This window comes from Plectropomus leopardus, chromosome 17 (assembly GCF_026936395.1).
Source record: "Plectropomus leopardus strain MGB_pleo_1.0 chromosome 17, ASM2693639v1, whole genome shotgun sequence".
Taxonomy (NCBI): domain Eukaryota; kingdom Metazoa; phylum Chordata; class Actinopteri; order Perciformes; family Serranidae; genus Plectropomus; species Plectropomus leopardus.
In genome coordinates, this window is record NC_142192.1 from 25,311,097 (window position 1) to 25,331,956 (window position 20,860).

The following is a 20,860-nucleotide window of genomic DNA, read 5'->3' on the forward strand; positions in this document are numbered from 1 at the left end:
GCACGCTCTTTTATGCAGTTTTAAGCTGTTTCCAGCAGTTTTTGGGAGATGCCATTTTTGACAACTTTTGCCATACTATAGCCTTGCTTTTTGGGTCATTTTTTCAACATGCCATTTTATATTGTTTTTGGCCGTTTTTGCAACATTCTATGCTATGGTGTGTCTCAGCACGCTCTTTTATGCAGTTTTAAGCTGTTTCCAGCAGTTTTTGGGAGATGCCATTTTTGACAACTTTTGCCATACTATAGCCTTGCTTTTTGTGTCATTTTTTCAACATGCCATTTTATGTTGTTTTGGGCCATTTCTGCAACATTCTATGCTATGGTGTGTCTCAGCACGCTCTTTTATGCAGTTTTAAGCTGTTTTCAGCAGTTTTTGGGAGATGCCATTTCTGACAACTTTTGCCATACTATAGCCTTGCTTTTTGGGTCATATTTTCAACATGCCATTTTATGTTGTTTTGGGCCGTTTCCGTAACATTCTATGCTATGGCGTGTCTCACCACGCTCTTTTATGCAGTTTCAAGCTGTTTTCAGCAGTTTTTGGGAGATGCCATTTTTGACAACTTTTGCCATACTATAGCCTTGCTTTTTGGGTCATTTTTTCGACATGCCATTTTATGTTGTTTCGGGCCATTTTTGCAACATTCTATGCTATGGCGTATTTCAGCACGCTGTTTTATGCAGTTTTAAGCTGTTTTCAGCAGTTTTTGGGAGATGCCATTTTTGACCATTTTTGCCATACTATAGCCTTGCTGTTTGGGTCATTTTTTCGACATGCCATTTTATGTTGTTTTGGGCCATTTCTGCAACATTCTATGCTATGGCGTATTTCAGCACGCTGTTTTATGCAGTTTTAAGCTGTTTTCAGCAGTTTTTGGGAGATGCCATTTTTGACAACTTTTGCCATACTATAGCCTTGCTTTTTGGGTCATTTTTTCAACATGCCATTTTATGTTGTTTTGGGCCGTTTTTGCAACATTCTATGCTATGGCGTGTCTCAGCACGCTCTTTTATGCAATTTTAAGCTGTTTCCAGCAGTTTTTGGGAGATGCCATTTTTGACAACTTTTGCCATACTATAGCCTTGCTTTTTTGTTCATTTTTTTCAACATGCCATTTTATGTTGTTTTGGGCCATTTCTGCAACATTCTATGCTATGGCGTGTCTCAGCACGCTCTTTTATGCAGTTTTAAGCTGTTTCCAGCAGTTTTTGGGAGATGCCATTTTTGACAACTTTTGCCATACTATAGCTTTGCTTTTTGGGTCATTTCTTCGACATGCCATTTTATGTTGTTTTCGGCTGTTTTTGCAACATTCTATGCTAGCAAGGCTACAGTATGGCAAAAATTGTCAAAAAATGACATCTCCCAAAAGATGCTGAAAACAACTGAAATCTGAATAAAATGGTACGCTGAGACACACACAATGTTGCAAAAACATCCCAGCTGAAAACTGCAGTGTGCTGAGATACGCCGTAGCATGGAATGTTCCAAAAAGGGCGAAAAACAAAATAAAATGGCACATCGAAAAAAGCAAGGCTATCCATCCATCTATCTTCTACTGCTTATCCGGGGTCGGGTCGTGGGGGCAGCACTCTAAGCAGGGAAGCCCAGACTTCCCTTTACCCGGCCACTTCGTCCAGCTTTTCCTGGGGGATCCCGAAGCATTCCCAGGCCAGCTGGGAGACATAGTCTCTCCAGTGTGTCTTGGGTCTTCCCCGGGGTCTCCTACTGGTAGGACGTGCCCTGAACACCTTACCAGGGAGGGGTCCAGCAGGCATCCTTATTAGATTCCCGAGCCACCTCAATTGGCTCTTCTCAACGCGGAGGAGCAGCGGCTCCACTCCGAGCTCCTCCAGGATGACAGGGCTTCTCACCCTATCTCTAAGGGAGAGCCCAGCCACCCTACGGAGGAAGCTCATTTCAGCCGCTTGTACCCACGATCTTGTTTTTTCGGTGACTACCCAAAGCTTGTGACCAAAGGTGAGGGTAGGAATGAAGAACGTCCAGTAAATCGAGAGCTTTGCCTTTCGGCTCAGCTGCCTCTTCACCATGACCGATCGGTGCAGAGTCCGCATTACTGCAGATGCCGCACCACACCTGTCAATCTCCCGCTCAATCCTTCCCTCACTTGTGAACAAGAGCTCAAGATACCTAAACTCTTCCACTTGGGGCAGGATCTCCTCCCCGATCTGGGCACTCCACCCTTTTCCGGCTGAGAACCATGGCCTTGGATTCGGAGGTGCTGATTCTCATCCCGGCCGCTTCACACTCGGCTGCAAATCGATCCAGTGAGAGCTGAAGGTCACGGCCTGATGAAGCTAACAGGACCACATCATCTGCAAAAAGCAGCGACCCAATCCTGAGGTCACCAAACCAGGCCCCCTCAACACCCTGGCTGCGCCCATAAATTCTGCCTGAATCGGTGACAAAGGGCAGCCCTGGTGAAGTCCAACCCTCACTGGAAACAAGTCAGACTTACTGCCGGCAATGCGGACCAAGCCCCGGCACAGGTCATACAGGGAACGGACGGCCCGTAGCAGGGGGTCCGATACCCCATACTCCCAGAGAACCCCCCACAGGACTCCCCAAGGGAGGCAATAAGTATTGCCACCCCTGCCCGGCGCCTCTCACAGGTGGCAACTCCAGAGTGGAAGAGAGTCCAACCCCTCTCGAGAAGACTGGTTCTGGAGCCCATGTTATGTGTTGAGATGAGGCCGACTACATCTAGTCGGAATTTCTCAACCTCGCACACCAGCTCAGGCTTCTTCCCCATCAGAGAGGTGACATTCCACGTCCTCGGAGCTAGCTTCAGCAGCCGAGGATCGGACCGCCAAGGTCCCCGCCTTCGGCTGCTGCCCAACTCATATTGCACCCAACCCCTTTGGCCCCTCCTATGGGTGGTGAACCCAAATTGTCAAAAATGACATATCCTAAAAACAGCTGAGAACTGCATGAAAGAGCTTTCTGAGACATGCCATAGCATAGCATGTTGCAAAAATGGCCAAAAATACCATAATATGGCATGGTGAAAAGATTCCCCAGAAGAAAGGCTATAGTATGGCATAAAATGTCAAAAATGACATGTCCCAAATACAGCTGAAAACTGCATAAAATAGTATGCTGAAACACGTCATAGCATAGAATAATGCAAAACGGCTAAAAATACCATAATATGGCATGTCAAAAAAAAAGACCAAGGAATACTAAGTATGTCGAAAAATGTCAAAATATGACATGTCGAAAAAACTGCTGAAAACCACATAGTATAGCATGTCATATTATCGTGATTTTCACGATAATATGATTTTCATCAAAATGATGAAAACATCATAGTATAGTATGTCGACCGAAATGATGAGAAAAACGTCGTAGTATAGTATGTTGTCTGAAATGTCACAGAAAACTATCATAGTAGAATATGGAAAAAAATGTCATAAAAATCCCCAAAGAGAAGTCAAGGAGAAGATAATTTCCTTCTCTTTTAGATTTTTTAATAACACATTTCAATTGCAACAGCCATCAGAGTTTCTTCTAACAGGTAAAAATCATCAAAAAACTAACGAAAAAAAAAGAAACTTTTTTTTGTTGTTTTATATTCCAAACACTGTTTCTTGGCTATGGCCCTAAATTAAAACAAATAAAACCCTTACACAGTGAGCAGATATTATATTCAACACATTATTCTTCAAACAAATTATAAAAATAGATTTAGCATTTTCAAATACATATTTACAGTATTAAACATATATCATAATGGTCACAGTAACGGAGAGGGGGATAGGGAAGGGAAACAACTTTTCATTCATCGTGGCAATGAGGTCCAGCTTGTTATGTGTCAGCGACTGCATGTGTGTGTCTTTGTAGTGTGTGTACGGACCATTAGTGTTTGCTCGGATATGTTAACATGTGCGTGATAACATCTGTAAGGACATATGAGAATATTTAATTTAACAAACCAGTTACGGAGGGAGGAGGAGAGTACAAGGAAGAACAAAAAACTTATTTTGTACCAAATACAAACCAGTTACAATATTCCCGTCAAAAATGGTGGTGCCTTTTAGTGTGAAAATGTATGCTAATAAAATAATGTCCCCATAAACTTCCTCCTGTATTGAAATAGGACAGAAAAGGCAAGGGGCCAACCACTGTACAGAGAGAATTCTGGGAGTTATCAGGGGAAAAAGTGCAACAACGTAGTATGGCAGAGCATGATATCAACAGCAACATAAATATACCATGATTTAACAGCTACAAAAACATGACATTCTGTAATACTGTAGCCGTACTGCAACACACCCGCTGTAATGTATACAGCAAATCCAATGATAATGGACCTAAAATTAACTGTACTAACTCCAGTGTTCAAGAATACACAGATACTGTGTGCTGACAGTGAAAACCCTCCAGTGTTCCTCTCCCTTCCTGTTTTAAAAAAAAACCCCAAATTGTTTAGGTATAAACTCAGAGTCCTAAAATAATTCAACAAAATAGAAACAAAACAAGAAGAGACAACCGCTTTGCTTAATTTTTTTTTTTTAGTTTTTTTAGTTAAATAAACCCCTTTGACCTCCTTTCTGCGGAGGTTCAGTCTGTAAACATAAATAAATATGGATAAATATCTGAAACAGGCCATCTTCCAGAGTTGGCCTGTGCTCTGTACAGAGAATTAAACACGGTAGTGAGAGAGGCTTTGGAGAGGAGGATTATGATACCAAGACAAAATCCTGCAGACGAAAGGGAAAATTAGATGTTTTAAATGCAAAAACAGACGGAGAGAAAAGAGGGGAAAAAAGAACCAATTGAAAGTAGCAAAACAGACGACAACCACCAAATTAATGAACAATCAAACACACGTTGCACCCTTTACAATTGTATCCTGCACCTTTTGTTTAACCATCAGTAGCTCCAGAGAAAAAAAGAATCAGGTTCATGTTCCTGAAAGTATAGTATGCCATCAGCTGCGTTCATCCTGTCAGCACACTTTATATACTGTATATAAGACTATACTGTATGCTAGCCCTGTTGGTGTAGCCTTTGTTGAGGCCTTGTCCAACTCCTCTAACCTCACTTTTCCTGGACGCTTGACATGGGACAGCACAGTCTTCTTAAGCTACTGCTGCCATGTTTAATCTTCAGAATTGTTTTGTTGTCATCTGATATGAGATCAGCTCCGACGTACAATGATATGACTCTGTATCTTTGTAGTAAATCAGCTGTGCAAGTTCTGATGGGAGAGTAATTTGATCCATGGCCAGTAAAATAGTTCCTGGCTTTGACGACATATTGTTTTTGAAGTGAAACACTGTTGTGGTAAGGGGAAATTTTCCCCAAAATGTAAATGTTTCTTTGAGCACTTGTCCATAACCGTTGTGTTTACGGCAGCGGCTCAGAGGTTAGCTTCAGACAGAGCCCTGTCCTGCTAGAGACAATATTTCATTTGTCTTTACACACTGATCCAGAACCACTGAGATGGAGCTGAAACAGTTATTGAAGTGCAGATGGAGGTCACGAAAACAAGTCAGGTGACATCACTCTTCTGCTATGCCCCCATCGCGACAAGAACGCTGCTCGTGTCTGAGGGCATTTGTAGAAAAAAGGAAGGAAGGAATCAAGGAGGGCATGAGAAAAGTGTGGGACGTGGAGTAGATAGAGTGCAGTTAGCTGAAAGATCTACTCTTCTTTCCTTAAGTTTAGAAGAGCTCTCTCTCTCCTCTTCTCCACCCCATCACCCACCTGCACACGTGTGGGTCTGCAGCAGCAGTGTGAGAGTAGGCGTGTTAACTGTTTGTTAAACCTGCACACCACGGCCGTGCATTTGGATGACCTGGGCTCTAAGGGTCTGGATGGCAGCAAGAATCAGCTTCTGGTGATCAAGAGAAGTAATGCCAAGGCTCAGTACATCTCTGTGGACACAGAAATGAGAAGATTAGTGAAAAAGATAATCTATGTCATTGGCTGGGGTGAGCGACTCCATTAACACAGAAAAATGTCACAGTATAGTATGTCTTCCTAAATCCTGAAAAAATGTCATAATATAGTAAGTCGTCCGAAATGATAAGAAAAACGTCATAGTACAGTAAGTCAAACGAAATCATGAAAAAAAAGTCAAAGTATATTATGTCATTTGAAATTGGAGGACAAAGACATTGTGTTCGGATCAGCAGAAGAAGCAGCTAAATTTTCGGCCCAAAATAAGACCTAGTGGGACTTCCACTGGTTGCCTTCAGAAGCGTCATCTCAGTCGAAAAGTAATGTCCGTGAGTACTGTTACTGTGGATATTTCTATTTACAGGCCTACATATAACGCTGTGATTTAAGGACATGCAATGCTATATATGGCTTGTTTTTGAGCGCTACAATGACATTCTTTTTTTGACTGTACTTTTTTGAGGATCCAATCTTTACTCTTATCTATGAATGAGGTGGGCTTGGGTTACCCTATATGAAACTGTGTTACTCGGCTCCCCAGTTAAGACAGCAGAAACAATGGTTTACCCTGTGCATGGGTCAGAATAGCAAACAGCGATGTCTCACCTTTGGATTTAGGTTATGCCGTTTACTGTAGAGTGAAAAATCTTAGGAGACTCACAAACAACCCATTTGCACTCAATTTGGTGTGAATTTGAGACTGTGCATACATTTCTGAATTTCTCCTTACTGTCTCATATGGAAGAATCCAGAATTGCCTTCCATATTTTTTGATAACATCTCTAAACAGTGGGCAGAAAAAGGCTTCATAACATTTGCCAGTTTGTATGATAATGTAACTCTTCTTTCATTTAATCAGATCAAGGAAAAATATGACGTACCTACATCACAGTTCCTCAGATTTCTGCAATTAAGAAGTTTTCTACTCAGCAGACATCGGAAGAACCAAAGCCATCGGTAACAGAGAAGATACTAAGACAATCAGCAAAGTCAAATAAACTCATGACTAAACTCTGCCAAGGTCTGCTAGAGGCGTACACAGAGGACACCCAGGCTACAATGAAAAAATGGGAAGTTGACCTCAAGGAAGGCATTGAGGTGGAAGAGTGGCCACAGATCTGTGTCAGTGTTCGGTCTGGATCATACAATTGGAGACACAAACTTTTACAATTTAAGATTCTCCATAGAACATATTATACTCCTGAATAATACAAAACTGAATACTAAGCACTCAGAAATGTCCTTTTTATGCTAGAGGTGCAAAAGACACAAAGAAACCTTAATTCATATGCTATGGTCTTGCTGTAAACTTAACCCTTTCTAGGAGAAAATATTTTCTCTTACCTCAATGATCTTGAAAATCAATCTAAAGCCCTGTGTACGTCACTGCCTACTTGGGAGCTTTAGTTCTGGGAACTGCTATCAAGGTAAGTTCTGTAATCTTGCCTTTATAGCCGCCAAAAAATGTATTACTTTAAACTGGAAAGTCCCCCCCAACATTGTCCCAGTGGAGGGCAGAGCTGTCCGAAATGATGAAAAAACGTCATAGTTTAGCCTGTCGTCTGAAATTATGAAAAAAGTAGTAGTAGTATAGTATGTAGACCGAAATCATGAAAAAAAAATCATCATATAGTATGTCATCCAAAATGATGAAAAATGTCATATTATAGTATGTCACTTGAAATAATGAAGAAACGTCATAGTACAGTGTGTCATCAAAAATCATGAAAAACATCATAGTATAACGTGTCCTCAAAAGTCATCAAATCAAAGAACGTCATACTAAAGTGTCGTAAAAAATGATCAACCTCATAATATACCATGTAGCCAAATATTATCTAAAAAAGTCATAGTATCATATGTTCTCTAAAACCATGAAAACACGTCATACTATAGTATGTCATAAAAAAATCGCAACAAAAACCAGTGTTTTCAAAAATGATTAAAAAAACTCATAGTGCCTTCCATACAAAGTTATGATTAGACATCACAGTGTTGTATGTTGTCACAAGTCATGAAAAAACGTCATAATGTCATCCAAAATCATGAAAAAACTCCATAGTATAGTATGTTGTCAAAACTAATCAAAAAATGCCGTAGTAACATATGTTGTCAAAAGTCTTGAACAGACGTCAGTGTCATATGTCGTCAAAAATCAAGAAAAAACGTAAAGATATCATAGTATATTATGTTGTCAAAAATCACCAAAACACTATATAGGATGTCGTCAAAAATCATGATAAAACTTCATAGTATAGCACGCTGCAAAAATGAAAAAAATGTCATAGCATGGCATGTCATCCAAAACCTTGAAAGGAAAGTCATACTACAATATCTCTTCCAAAAACATGAAAAATATGTCATGGTATAGTGAGTTGTCCAAAATCTTAAAAAAATTAAGTCAAAGCATGACGTCCAAAATCTTGAATTAAAGTCAGAGTAAAATATGCAGTCGAAAATCAATTCCTTACACTCTTAAACCAATTTTTTTTATTCAGTTTATTACATACGACAAAAAGAGAAGCAGATCCCAAATCCCCAATTGAGAAGCTAGAACCAGAGATGTGATTATTGCTTAAAAAATTACAATTATTAGAATTGTTCCTATCTTTTTTGTTTAATAACTAATTGTCTCAGCCTTTTTCCCAATGCCCCTGTCATTTTAAGACTCCAAGGGTTAGCAGAATTTATCTTATCTAATTTATTTATCTTCTCTGATAGTCAATAATTTAAAAAAAACAATATCAAGCAACGAGTGGACATTTCCCCCAAATAATTTATGTTTTCAAATAGTAAATTGTGTTATTGATGTTCTGTTATCTCACTTAACCACCATCTCTAAAACAGAGTTGTATAAAGACACTCACTGCACAGTCATTCGTGCCACAGACTCCAAGTAGCAGTATCCTGCAGCGGTGAAGTTGTCCTTGTATCGTCCCATGTCCACTGCGTCCAGCCACTCTCCCACTGAGTTAAAGGATGGGAAGGAGGGCAGAGGCCTCTCTGCGAGCGTAATGGATGAACTCAGGGTTCTAGAGGTGAAGAAATAAGGTTGGTTTTGTGGAGATAAAAAAAGCCATTTTACTAAGCCAATACATTTCCAAATCGTACCTGCGCGCCAATGTGGAGGAACCAATGCCATCAGGGGAGCGGATGCTTTTGCTGAGGGCTGAGTGGATCTGGCTGAAGCTGGGCCTCTCCGTCCTCTCCTTCTGCCAACAGTCCAGCATCAGCTGATGGAGATGCGGAGGGCAGTTAACTGGAGCCGGCAGCCTGAAACCGTCCTCGATGGCCTTTATCACCTACAGGACATGCAGAGGACAGAAAACAGTGATATCACGTTTGAACATTTGGAAGTAGTGTTGTGATTTCTCCAGTACCTATACTATAATTAGATGAATTCCCAAAGGGCATGTGTGTGACTGGAAGGGCAGAATGAAGGAAGTGAATAAAAAAAAGTTTTGTCCTACTTTAAAAAGTTGAGTAAGGAAATTAAAACCTTTTTTTTTCTTTACAGTGGCTTAGTTGCCAAGAATAGAAGCTTTTGGACAGTACAGGTCCTACACGGATAAATAAGTGCTGCTGCTTTCATTTTCCCTTGTCACTAATTACACCACGTACAGAGTTCCATTGTGTTGTTTTGTTTTTGGGTAATTGAACTTATTTTGGGGCTTTCGAGCACCTTGCAAGCCCGCACCAACTGCAAAATAAACAGAATTTCACAGATTTATATTGCTGACCTAAACAATATGAGTTGAATACAAATCTGCAGTAATGTTCTGAAAAATATTCTACAAAAAAACAGACCCATAATGCCAACGGGCAGCTATTTTTGGAAAGACAAGAGAAACTGAACGATGTAAAATCCATCAATACTGACTGACTGACTTTGTCTGCACGATGAAAGGTCACTTAACAGGATATTCAATGTCTCAGTGTCACTTCACAGGATATTTGACAGGGTATCACAAAAGCTGGGCTCCTATCAGCAGAAAAAATGTACAACATTTTAATTTCCGATAATACAATATGCTATAGGCCTGCAAAAAAAAAATCCTAAGAGGTTTGTAAAAGGAGAGAAATTACAGAGATGAAACAAACAGAGCCGGCATTTTCTCATACCTGACCCACTCTAAAAGATAAGCTACCAAATACAATGTTTCATCTCAGCTCAGCATTTTTTCATCTGGCCCTGTGAAACCTCGCCGTCTTCAAACAGCAGAGCATGAAAGCATCCCTCCAGACTTCCTCATGTTCCTCCATCAAAATAATGCTGTCCCCATTCAGAAATAATTCACTGTTACACCTCGCAAGAGACTTCTTCTCAGTATATCCAGGGACATGAGATACGTCCTCCTGTATCACTTAAAGAAAAACAATCTCCTAAAAGGAGGAAATAGTCGGAGCATAATCACAAAAATGACATCCATCAACAGCATTATTTCCTAACACTCATTCTTCTCTCTGCCTACCCGCCCACCGCCCCACTCCACCGTCCTCTCAGCCCCTTAAGCTCCTACCTCACTAAAGAGCATTCATAAAATGCTTTTCAGCATTTGACATTTTCCATTTAATCAAAGCTGGTAGGTAAAGGGCACGGTGGATCACAGGTGGACAGGCCGACCAACAATTCCGTTATGATATAATGTATCAATTTAAAGTGGATTAATATCCCCGGCACTCTACAAGCTTGACCTTTGCCCTCTCAATTGGAAAGTTTGATAATATGAACCAGGCTGAGAGGAAACTTTCTCCTGCTTTGTAAAAGGGCACCGGAGGGGAAAGAAAGAGGACTCTAAAAAGCAAGCTATTCTTGTGCCTGCTGAATAACTCATGCATATTAATTTTGGACATTCAAAAATGGAACATGCTAATAATTCGTTGCTTTTTTAACTATGCACCTGCCTGCATAAAGTGGGGGCATTATTTTCTGATGACAGTAATTGGAGGGGGCATTAACATGATGAAGCTTTTGGACTTGATGAACGATAATAAGTCTTAAAATGATATTTTCAGTGCTCTGTGTTTAGTCGGCTTCAGTGAAAAGAATAATCTGCTCTCTGGTCTCTTTAGATGCATGACTTCATCAAAAAAAAGGCATAAAAACAACTTTTTTTTTTGAAGGACAAACAGGGTAGGAAGGAGAACAGCAAAACATCCACCCACACTGACTTGGAAATGATAGGTTTCTAGGGACAAGCGGCAGGGTCCTATCAACTGGACAATCTCTTCAAGCCTCAAATAGCAAGCGCTTTACATTTCCTGAAAGATGAATTTTTTTCCAGGAGGATTTTTAACACTTTTAAGAGCAGGGGGACAGGCGGAGGCCACTAGAAGGGGGTCAATGCGTCCTTAAGAGAAAACAGGATTGGTCATGGAGCTGATGCAGACTTAAAGAGGGGGACTTAGGCCCTGCAAAAGCTTTCAGAGGTACTGTGGCTTCTTGGCTTTCTTCTAATAAGATCCAAGCTGGGCATGGTTACAGAGTTCATTGATAGAGGGAGGTGAAAGAGAGAGGGAGACTGGTAAAGTGCAGATATTCTATAAAAAAAGGAGGGAGGAATATAAAGGACATGACTGGGGAGATTAATGGAAAGCACCCTCCTATTTCTAAGCTTTTCTCTCGCACACACACTTACATCCTGGTTGCCCATATCCCAGTAGGGTCTCTCTCCATAGGACATAACCTCCCACATGACAATACCGAAGCTCCAGACATCTGAGGCTGAGGAGAAGCGGTGGTACTGGATGGCCTCCGGAGCGGTCCACAGCACCACGCTCTTCCCTCCGTGCTGGATGAGGAAGCGGAGAGGTAAGACGTGGAGTAAAAGGGTGTGGAGAGTTCGCACAAGTAAAGCTTTAATATTCCCTTTGAACAGCTTTGAACATATTTTCAGTGGATCAAAAGAATCTTTAGAGGAGTGGGTTCACCTTGAGTGAGCCAAAAAATATCCAGTGAAATAATGCACCGAATGTTTGGTTTTTTTTGTACTCTGAAAGCTTAATTATATGACCTCAACTGAATCTGACATGTGGTAACTCTCATGTGGTCCTCAGCTCATTAAAATGTCACCTGTACATGTGTGAACTTCCTTCAAACCAGCTTTGTACCACCTTGGCGGTTATTCAAGTTTCAGTTGATAACTTTTATACAGCTAAAATTTTTCATATTCGATGTAACTGTCACTATATCCTGACAATAGTACATGAGGCAGATATTCTGAGAAAAAAAATGTTCCTCTGCCTCCTCCTGGTGCTGCTAATGGCATCTCCAAGAATCAACTGCAGCTGGACGAAAACAACTATTCAGAGGAGGTCTCTTATGCAGCTGTCAATCATATCAATCACTGCTCGTGAACTGCAAGCTGTCAAACTAGGCAGTGCTAAAATAAAAATATCAATCAGCCGGTTTTAGCTCGACTGTTTTCAACACAGTGGCTGGGTCACAAACTTTTGCCAACAGTCGTGTTAAATGAAACATCACTCACCAGCCGGCACAAAGTTTCACATTTTACAGCTAAACAGTACACTAAAATATGCTTCTGAAAACATTAGAGACAAGCAACAGGCAATGCAGTCACATAAACTTGATCCATGTTCAGTCAGCGCTGCCAAACTTGACAGTTAGACCGCAGTTCACGAGCAGTGATGAACTGGAGAATACATGGCTCTGACCGGTTGGTTTCATTCACACTCTGGATTCTTTTAAACAGCATTAGAAGCACTTTGAGTAGTAGGGACATGACTTGTTTATTTGTTTGTTTTTTTTAGATTATCCCTGCATAGTTTTATTTTTGTATGTACAGCAGCTGCCCTTACAAAGTTTTACAGTCTTACATGGCGTATGTTAACTTTCTCATATCACTCTGATAGAACTTTGACCTTCTTGCATAATGTATCACGTTACTTTGGAGATTCAAAATGCCGTTCGTTAAGCTCGTCAGAGGTGGACGTCGAGCTCTGCTGTTGTTACTTTGCAAAGTATGTAGTTTTAGCTTTTAAAATATAACTGCATACATTGTAGATTTAAATATGCACTATTAAATTTAACAGTAAAATTAAACATGCATTATGTGTTGTTATTATCATAGCTGTGTCCCTTTGCTGTTGCTTATCTTAAAAAATTTTTTTTTTTCACATAATACCTTTCCTATTGTTACTATCTATTCAACTGGTCATCAGTCATTTGATTGCCCCTTTCATCCATCATGTCAGCTTCTGTCAGCTGTCAATGAGTCGTCAATGAGCTGCTAATGAGCTGCTGTCTGTTTGCTGCTCAGTCAATGTGACGTATCTGTCGCGGTGCAAGATTGTAGGTCAGAAAAGCATGCTGGAGAATGCAATCAGATGCAGTAGGACACCCTGGTATTTTTGGCACACTGCATTAGACAATGTATTGGGACATGCTAAATGTTTTTTAGCAAGCCAAATAGTATGGCAGTATTGGTATTGGTATTAGTAATTGGTATTGTAATGCATATAATCTTGTTATTATTATTATTATTTTTTTTTTTTTTATAAAGTTGTTGACTGTAGCTTTAATTAGGAGAGTAGAATGTAATGTAGACACACACACACACACACACACACACACACACACACACACACACACACACACACACACACACACACACACTTTCACCATGTTTGTCTCTTACCAGTGTGGTGTAAATGGCCTCTATCTTGTCCTCCTGAAGAGGTCTGAAGCCAGATACCTTACAGCCCAGGTTGGAGTTTACCAGCACCTGATATTCAGGAAAACAAATTGATGAGCACTGGTTACATTCAGAGAGGAAACAATCTCAGCAGAACTCTTATCGCACCAGGGACAATTGATTGTTTACAAGCACAAATGGCCACGTTCTTCATTTTCCGCAATGTGACCACTGCATTTACAGCCTGACAGACGGGCGGTTTCAGAAAAAAAACACCACACAGGGAACCCTGAATGTGATAAAACGATTTTGACAGTATTGTCTTGTCATTTTCAGCTTTGTGTATTACTCTAATAAAAACCTACAGGCAAGTGATTGTCGAAGATGTTTGCAGGCACGGACAAATTGTATTTTGTAAAACCCACCTGCGAAAACTCGCAATAGTCTGAGACATACATCACCCTACATCACCGCCTCCCACCTGCTCCCTTACCTTGTGTGCAGCCAGGCGTTTGTGGATGAAGCCCATTTCGGTGAGATACTTCATCCCTGATGCCACACCGGTCAGCATATCCATCAGCTGCATTACACTCAACTGGCCTTCATGTTTCTGAGGTTATGGGAGGTAAGAGGAAAGACAGGAGGTGGAAAAGGAAAGAGAAGAGAGGAGGGTAGAAAAAATAAGTTGAGTGGATATACATATATATATATATATGTGTGTATGTATGAAGTAATCCTAAAAAGGCAGAACATCTGTTACTACAGTACAATGTTTTGCTCACTGAGCAGAATCCCTTTATTTGGAGAATAAAAACAAACAGGCCATTAATTCATATCATTATAAACCACGCCGCAGTGGTTCATGGAGCAGAGGGGCACAATAACAGAAGCTTACAGCATCTTTAAGCAGGAACACTCCATTTGTGCTGTTAATTATGCTACGTTTCCCTTATTACTGTAATAAGCACAAGTATTGCTGCCCTAGGACTGCTCTATAATAATAGTGAATTTAGGATCATTAGAACAAAATGCCTTGTTTGTGAAACGGCTCCAAAACAGACGATAATGATGAGGCTTGATTTAGTTATTATACAACCAGCAAACATTGTCCGCCTGCATGTTTAAGATGAATGCATAAACACACATCCAACTTACCCTGAGGAAGGAATCCAAGGCTCCGTTCGACATGCTCTCCACTATGATCATCATGGTGTTACCTGCAGAAAGACAACAAGCAAAACAGTGTCTGAATAAGTGAAATTACTGCACCAGTATAGCAACATTTTGGATTGCAAGCAGACGAAAGATGTGTCTTACCAACTGCAAACGCCACGATACTCCATTAGAGGCTAAACTTTTGTTCACTGCAGAGTTTTTATTGTTATTAGCAAGCAAATGTTAGGCTGCTTTCTGTTTGTTATATTGTTTGTAATTTCCAGTAAATATGATATAAAACACAGGAATGTAGGAGGACAGCAAGCAGGTGTCTCTCCCATCTTTATATCAGTTACGTGTTTAGTCTGATCTCAAGCACACAGCTCATATTTACCTGTTTGTTTACATGAAGTAACAAAGACGCATATTTAATACAGCCTACAACAAACAATAACTGTCACATTGTATTATGCAAAACTTCATTAAGACAATAAGTCTTCTCCATTAAAGGAGCTAAATGATGGAACTGAAAATGCAACCCAATTTTATTGTTTTTAACAGAAGTATGAAAGAGTAGCCAGAGTAGACACACCTGTATTTTGTAAAAATGTGTGGCTGTTTCTTGTAGATGGATTTGGGGGTGTATTTTATGTTTACTTGTGAATGCATCTTTGGGGATGTATTGGTGATACTTATTATATATATATTGGTGGATGTATTTAGTGTACGGATTTATTGATGCTTCTCTGTGTGTATGTGCTGGTGAATGCATTTTCTTTTCTTTTTAATATTCTATATCTTCTTTTTTGAGAAAAAAAAAACCTCTGGTGGAGAGGTGTCGCAAATTACCATTTTGCTACAAACACTGAACAGATGGCATCTGGTTCTTGTGTATAAATATCCATATCCAATACTACTGTGATGTCCTTATTAAATAAACTATAACTAACTAACTAGATTTAGTGTTGACAAAGAATTCTGATGAATTCTGCGCAATGCTATATAATAAACGCACACTTATTCTATGTTGAGATATAATGTCATTATGTTCCACTTGGGAGCTGCTGCTAAGTCAAGTTTGTAAAATTCAGTATTGGGGTTGACAGATCATCGACCTGGCCGGTTATTGGTGCTGATATTTGGCATTTTGCCAATAATCTTTATTGACGTTTTATTTTAATGATCGTCGATAAAATGAATTAATTGAAAAGTGCAAAGAAAGTGTCAGCATGGGAGGAACATTTACTTTGTAGATCCTCAGGGAGCTATTTTTATTTTTTCATTTTTTATTTGAATTTTCACTTGAAGTTGCTGGGAACTTATTGTATATGATGTTTAAAGTCTCAGTTTTGATTAAATATTTGCCAAAGGCATTTAAGCAAAGTTTTGTGTTGGAGTTTTATATTCCCAATTCTAAATATTGACAGAAAGTATCAGTTATTGGTCTCATTAACTACTAATAATTGGTATCGGCCCTAAAAAAACAATATCGGTCGACCCCTATTCGGTGTATCGGTTTGGCTGTAATTATCAAACCAGTTCGAAAATCTTTACACTGTCCCAACTCTAGAGAGAGGTAATAGAGACAGAGACACAGAGAGGGAGGGAGGGAAAGAATAAAGTGAGTCTAGTCCACTTGGCAGCACGGCGGGCATTGTGCAAAGCCATTCCTCACCCAGTGAACTGTGGTGAAGCCAGGAGAACCTGTGTGCTGTCCCAGCTGTCTCAGCAAGTTTAACGACCCTCAAACACTCACTCACACACACGCACACACACACGATCTGTGCATGACCATACACACAGACCAACACAGTCCAGGTGTGCATGTTTGTATACACTGCACACATGCATGCATGCTCACACACCTACACACAGTGCCCAGGCCCAGATGGCAGGGGTCCAGCCGTGCTATGAAGTGCACAGCGGAGGAAAATAAGACTGCAGCAGTTGTTGAAGAGAGGAACGAGCAGAAAAGGAGGAGTGGATTATGGGAGCTTGAGAGTGTAAGATAAACCATCATTGATATGTAAACAGCTAAAAATCCATGATATGTCCAAAAAAAAATATCTCTGTGATGATACTGTGGAATATCAGCACTGACAGTTTTTGCAGGCACATTACAAAAATGACAACTTGGCATTGTAATATCCACAATTCATGCTTTGCCAGTATTACTGGGCTTTCAGGAAGCTATTTGGAAAGGTTAGCAACAACACGAGGGAACTGTGAGTCAGCACAGAGACGCTGCCATAATACGCCAGCCATCATGTAATTAATGCGAGCTGGAGAGTGAATCAGTGGTTTAAACTGTGTGTTGGTGGGTTGAGCAGGGCTGGCATGACAGATACATTTAGCTACAAACAAGGGCCTCGTTAAAAGGATTATATAATTTGTGTTATGTGATTACCTGCTAAAAACATTGTATTTTAGAGGGTCTGTCGGAAATACAGAGGAAGGGAGGGGGAGATGAAAAACTGACAGAGAGGGAGTGGGGCAATGAGTGATTTTTGCTCCCTCACACAAACACTAGTTCATACAGTCATACACACTTGTATGTCATGATCTGAATACATATTGAAAAGCAAATCCTTGACATTTTACTGTATTCTAGTGTTTTAAACAGTGTGTGGCAAAACTATCTTTCATGGAATTGATGTAAGTTCAACTTGTGGAAGGGAAAAATGATGACATCCTTGTTGGAAAAGGTGCTCTGAAAAAGCAACAAAAGTGGACGTATTGGATTAATCAAGAGCTTGGTGGATCTGCTCAGCTATGGATGGGCACAGGAGGTGTTGCATGTGAAAATACCTCCTGGTAGGTAAGGGGCAAGAAAAGTTATGTTATGATTATCATGGTCAAAAGAATTGCTATGCATGATTCATTTAAAACTCTTAAAATGGCACTAAAACATACTGGAATCATTTTACTTTTACATTTTGTTCAGACATTAATATCTATGTTGCTTCACAGATATGATGCACCTCTTTTCTTTGAGTAAACATCCTTTTTAGTGAAGTTAAACAGTCAAAAAATCTGTTTTTTTCATCTACTGTATATGAAAAGGCACCATATCTTGCTATATGAAATATGCCATTGCTTGATTGCGATCTTTTGGGTTCTTTGAGGATGATGCATATGCAGTCTGTTCTGCAGAGTCTCTTTTATTGTTAGTTGTCCAGTAGCTCCTTTGGGTGCTGTCTGTAATGCTGGAATTTTCTGCAAGAAGGTGGACTGAATGGTGGGTAATACATGAAAGGAGCATATAAAGGAATAAAAATAAAGGGGGAAGCTTTTCAAATTAACGGGACACGCCTATGTTTTCATGTGGTCTTAAATTATGGTGAAAGGAAGGGAAGAGCAGTGGGGAGGTGGGTGCTGTTTGCAGGTGGGTGTGGTGGAGGGATGAAGGAGAGCTGAGTGCGGATCTGGTGGGGGGTAAGTGATGTAAAGCAGGTGATTTGTACTCTAACAGTATGTGGGTGTGTGTTTACTGTTTGTGTGCACGGGTGTGTGATTTCATGCCAAATGAGGAGGCAAGCAAGCAGGTGTGTGTGTCAATGATAGTGAAAGAGAAAGTGAGCATATGGGATCGCCTTTGTGTGTGTGTGTGTGTGTGTGTGTGTGTGTGTGTGTGTGTGTGTGTGTGTGTGTGTGAGGGAGCATGCACATAAGTTGTGTGTGAATGAGTGTGTGGGTGTTTGTGCACGTGATGGTGGGAGAGATTGGAGTGGATCTCAGTGCCCCGCTGGGTCTCTAGCACCAATTACTGTACCCTGCACATCTGCTGCCATCCTACTGAGCGCAGAGTGTGTTCGGGCACCATGCCCACACCCACACACCCACACACCCACACACACACACACACACACACCACTGAGCATCACTGCGGCAGTAACAAAAACTTCACAAACTCTTTAAAGCTTCTCCCCTCACCTGCCATTCCCATTAACCTCTACCTCATCTTCTCTGTCTCTCATGTCTCTTTCCTCCGTCTTCTCCCTTCAGGTTTTTTTCCCTCCCCCTCTCTTCCATCCTGTTTTCGCTCTAGGACCTCAATTGCTATCTGTCAGCGGAAAATGGGCCTTGATGTAGCTCAGCTGCTCCTAGCGTACAGCATCCGTCCTGCCATCATGCTCTCTACTCGTCATCTTTTTCTTCTTTTCCGTCCTCTCGTCCCGCCCTCTTCACTGCGAGCGCTGACCCCCTCTGTGTGTGTGATATTGAAGTGGTCAGAGTATCGCAGTGCTCTTCCCTGTCGTGTCTTCTCTCCTGTCTGCGCTCCTCTTCCAGTTTTCTTCCCAGCTCTCTCCACAGTTACAATAAGTGATGACCCCCTCCGCACGTGCGATATTGAAATGGTCAAATTCCAATTCCCTTGTTTACCCCTTTCTGCATCCCGACAGCTTTACCCATCCGCTCCTCCTTGGTAATGGAGGTGATGAACCCCCTCTATGATCCTGGAAGTGGTCAAACTGTCCTACTCCTCCTTTGATCCTTAGATACCCTGGATTTTTTCTCCTTATGTGCTTCTTTTCATCTTCACCAGCTTGTCTTCCTCCCAACTGCCGTTCACCTTCTCCTTGATCTCCCTCCCTATCCTCCTTACCTCGGGCAGATTATGAGACAATGGGCCCCTGGGCTAAAACATGCAAAAGGCCCCACTACCTCTCGTACAAAGAAGTCAGACACACAGAACCTGTGCTCTTTTTGTTGGTTTGTGTTGTGTCTCTTTGTGGTAATTTCATGTGTCCTTAAGGTCGTTTTATTTCTTCAAGGTCATTCACTGCCTTTTATGGATGCTTTATTTTTTTAATCATGTAAACCTGCACTGAGGCAGACTCAACCCACCTGCCTGAAATAAAAAACGCTTTGGTTGTTTTAAATGTGCTATATAAATAAATGTGAGTTGACTTGACTCTTTGTAGCTGCTTTGCATGTCTTTATTATTGTTTTGTATTTCTTTAAAATTGAATTTGTGTCTCTTTGACAGGGGGATTGCAGGCAAAAAGTGGGACCTATTACCCAGGGCCCTAATAGAAGGGGAAGGCATCAAAAAAACCTGATTGAAAAGTTTGGTTTTGTTTGCAATTTTTAATTTCTAAATAATTAATGTCATAAATAAATTAAAATCAGCTGAATAAATCGGCTGAAAAAAATGATTTATGTATGAAAAGAGTGGAAGCTCTCTGAGGCCCCTTTCAATCCTTAAAAGCACAGAATGTTTAAGACCAATCCTGCAAAAGGATTCATCTCCAAGCTCAGCGACGGCCACGTGAGTGATTGCTTAGGCTAGAAATTGGGGTTCCAAAAAATAAACAAAGGGGAGAAAAGCAAACTGACTTTGTGAAAGAAAAATTCAAAAGGTGGGTGATAGAGACATGGATCAAGAGAGGAAGGGTGGGGGGCCCACAGAGAATACTTAGGCAGAGGATCCAAAATTTGTTGCCATGCTCTTGCTTTGAGGTACATTTGTGCTTTTTTTGTCATTTTGGAATTTTTTGAATCTCTTTGTGATCTTTTTGAGTGTCTTCCAGTTCTATATTTGTCAGTTTGAGTGCTATTTTGCAGGAGGTGAAGTAAAAAGGGGTGGGGTCTGAAACTTTTGGCCCCTGGGCCTGTGTCCAAAATACATGTTCATATGCTACTTACCCGTGGTGATGACGCCCTCCAGCCGGATGATGTTGGCGTGGTCAAACTGCCCCAGGATGCCTGCCTCACTGAGAAAGGAGCGACGCTGTTTGTCAGAGCAGCCGGCTCGTAACGTCTTTATGGCCACCGGCAGCTCTCTCTTACTGGGGAGCTTCAGGCAGCCACGACACACCTCCCCAAAGTCGCCTGTAGGTGGAGACAGACAAACACAGGTCATGATCTCTATTGATTGATGGAAACCTAGAAAGAGCGGGGGAAGAACGGGGCTGGGTGTTGCAGGTCAGACTCATGATATGGAGTAATATCTGAGCAAAGTTTGAAAGAAAGTGAAAAGGAACAAATGGGAGTGAGACAGAGGGGGGGAAACAGGTAGGAGCAGAATCAGATGGAGAAATACAAACGTGGATGAAGAGAGATGACGCAAATGAACAGACACTACTAAGGGAGAGAGAGACATGAAATACAAAGGG

The 20,860-nt window shown here is 40.9% G+C and overlaps 1 protein-coding gene across 3 annotated transcripts in view; it reads right to left on the reverse strand.

Annotated features, from left to right (window-relative positions):
- Positions 1–3,472: 3,472 nt before the first annotated feature.
- epha10 (EPH receptor A10) overlaps positions 3,473–20,860 on the reverse strand; it is a 433,571-nt gene continuing 416,183 nt past the window's right edge. For all 3 annotated transcript variants that reach the window (XM_088090045.1, XM_088090046.1, XM_042506084.2), the window contains 8 exons: positions 20,391–20,576; positions 14,742–14,803; positions 14,080–14,196; positions 13,590–13,676; positions 11,571–11,723; positions 9,043–9,233; positions 8,799–8,963; positions 3,473–5,906 (listed from right to left, as the gene is read on the reverse strand). In XM_088090045.1, coding sequence (XP_087946171.1) covers positions 5,792–5,906; positions 8,799–8,963; positions 9,043–9,233; positions 11,571–11,723; positions 13,590–13,676; positions 14,080–14,196; positions 14,742–14,803; positions 20,391–20,576 — 1,076 coding nt within the window. In that variant the 3' untranslated portion in view covers positions 3,473–5,791. The remainder of the gene's footprint in view (positions 5,907–8,798; positions 8,964–9,042; positions 9,234–11,570; positions 11,724–13,589; positions 13,677–14,079; positions 14,197–14,741; positions 14,804–20,390; positions 20,577–20,860) is intronic.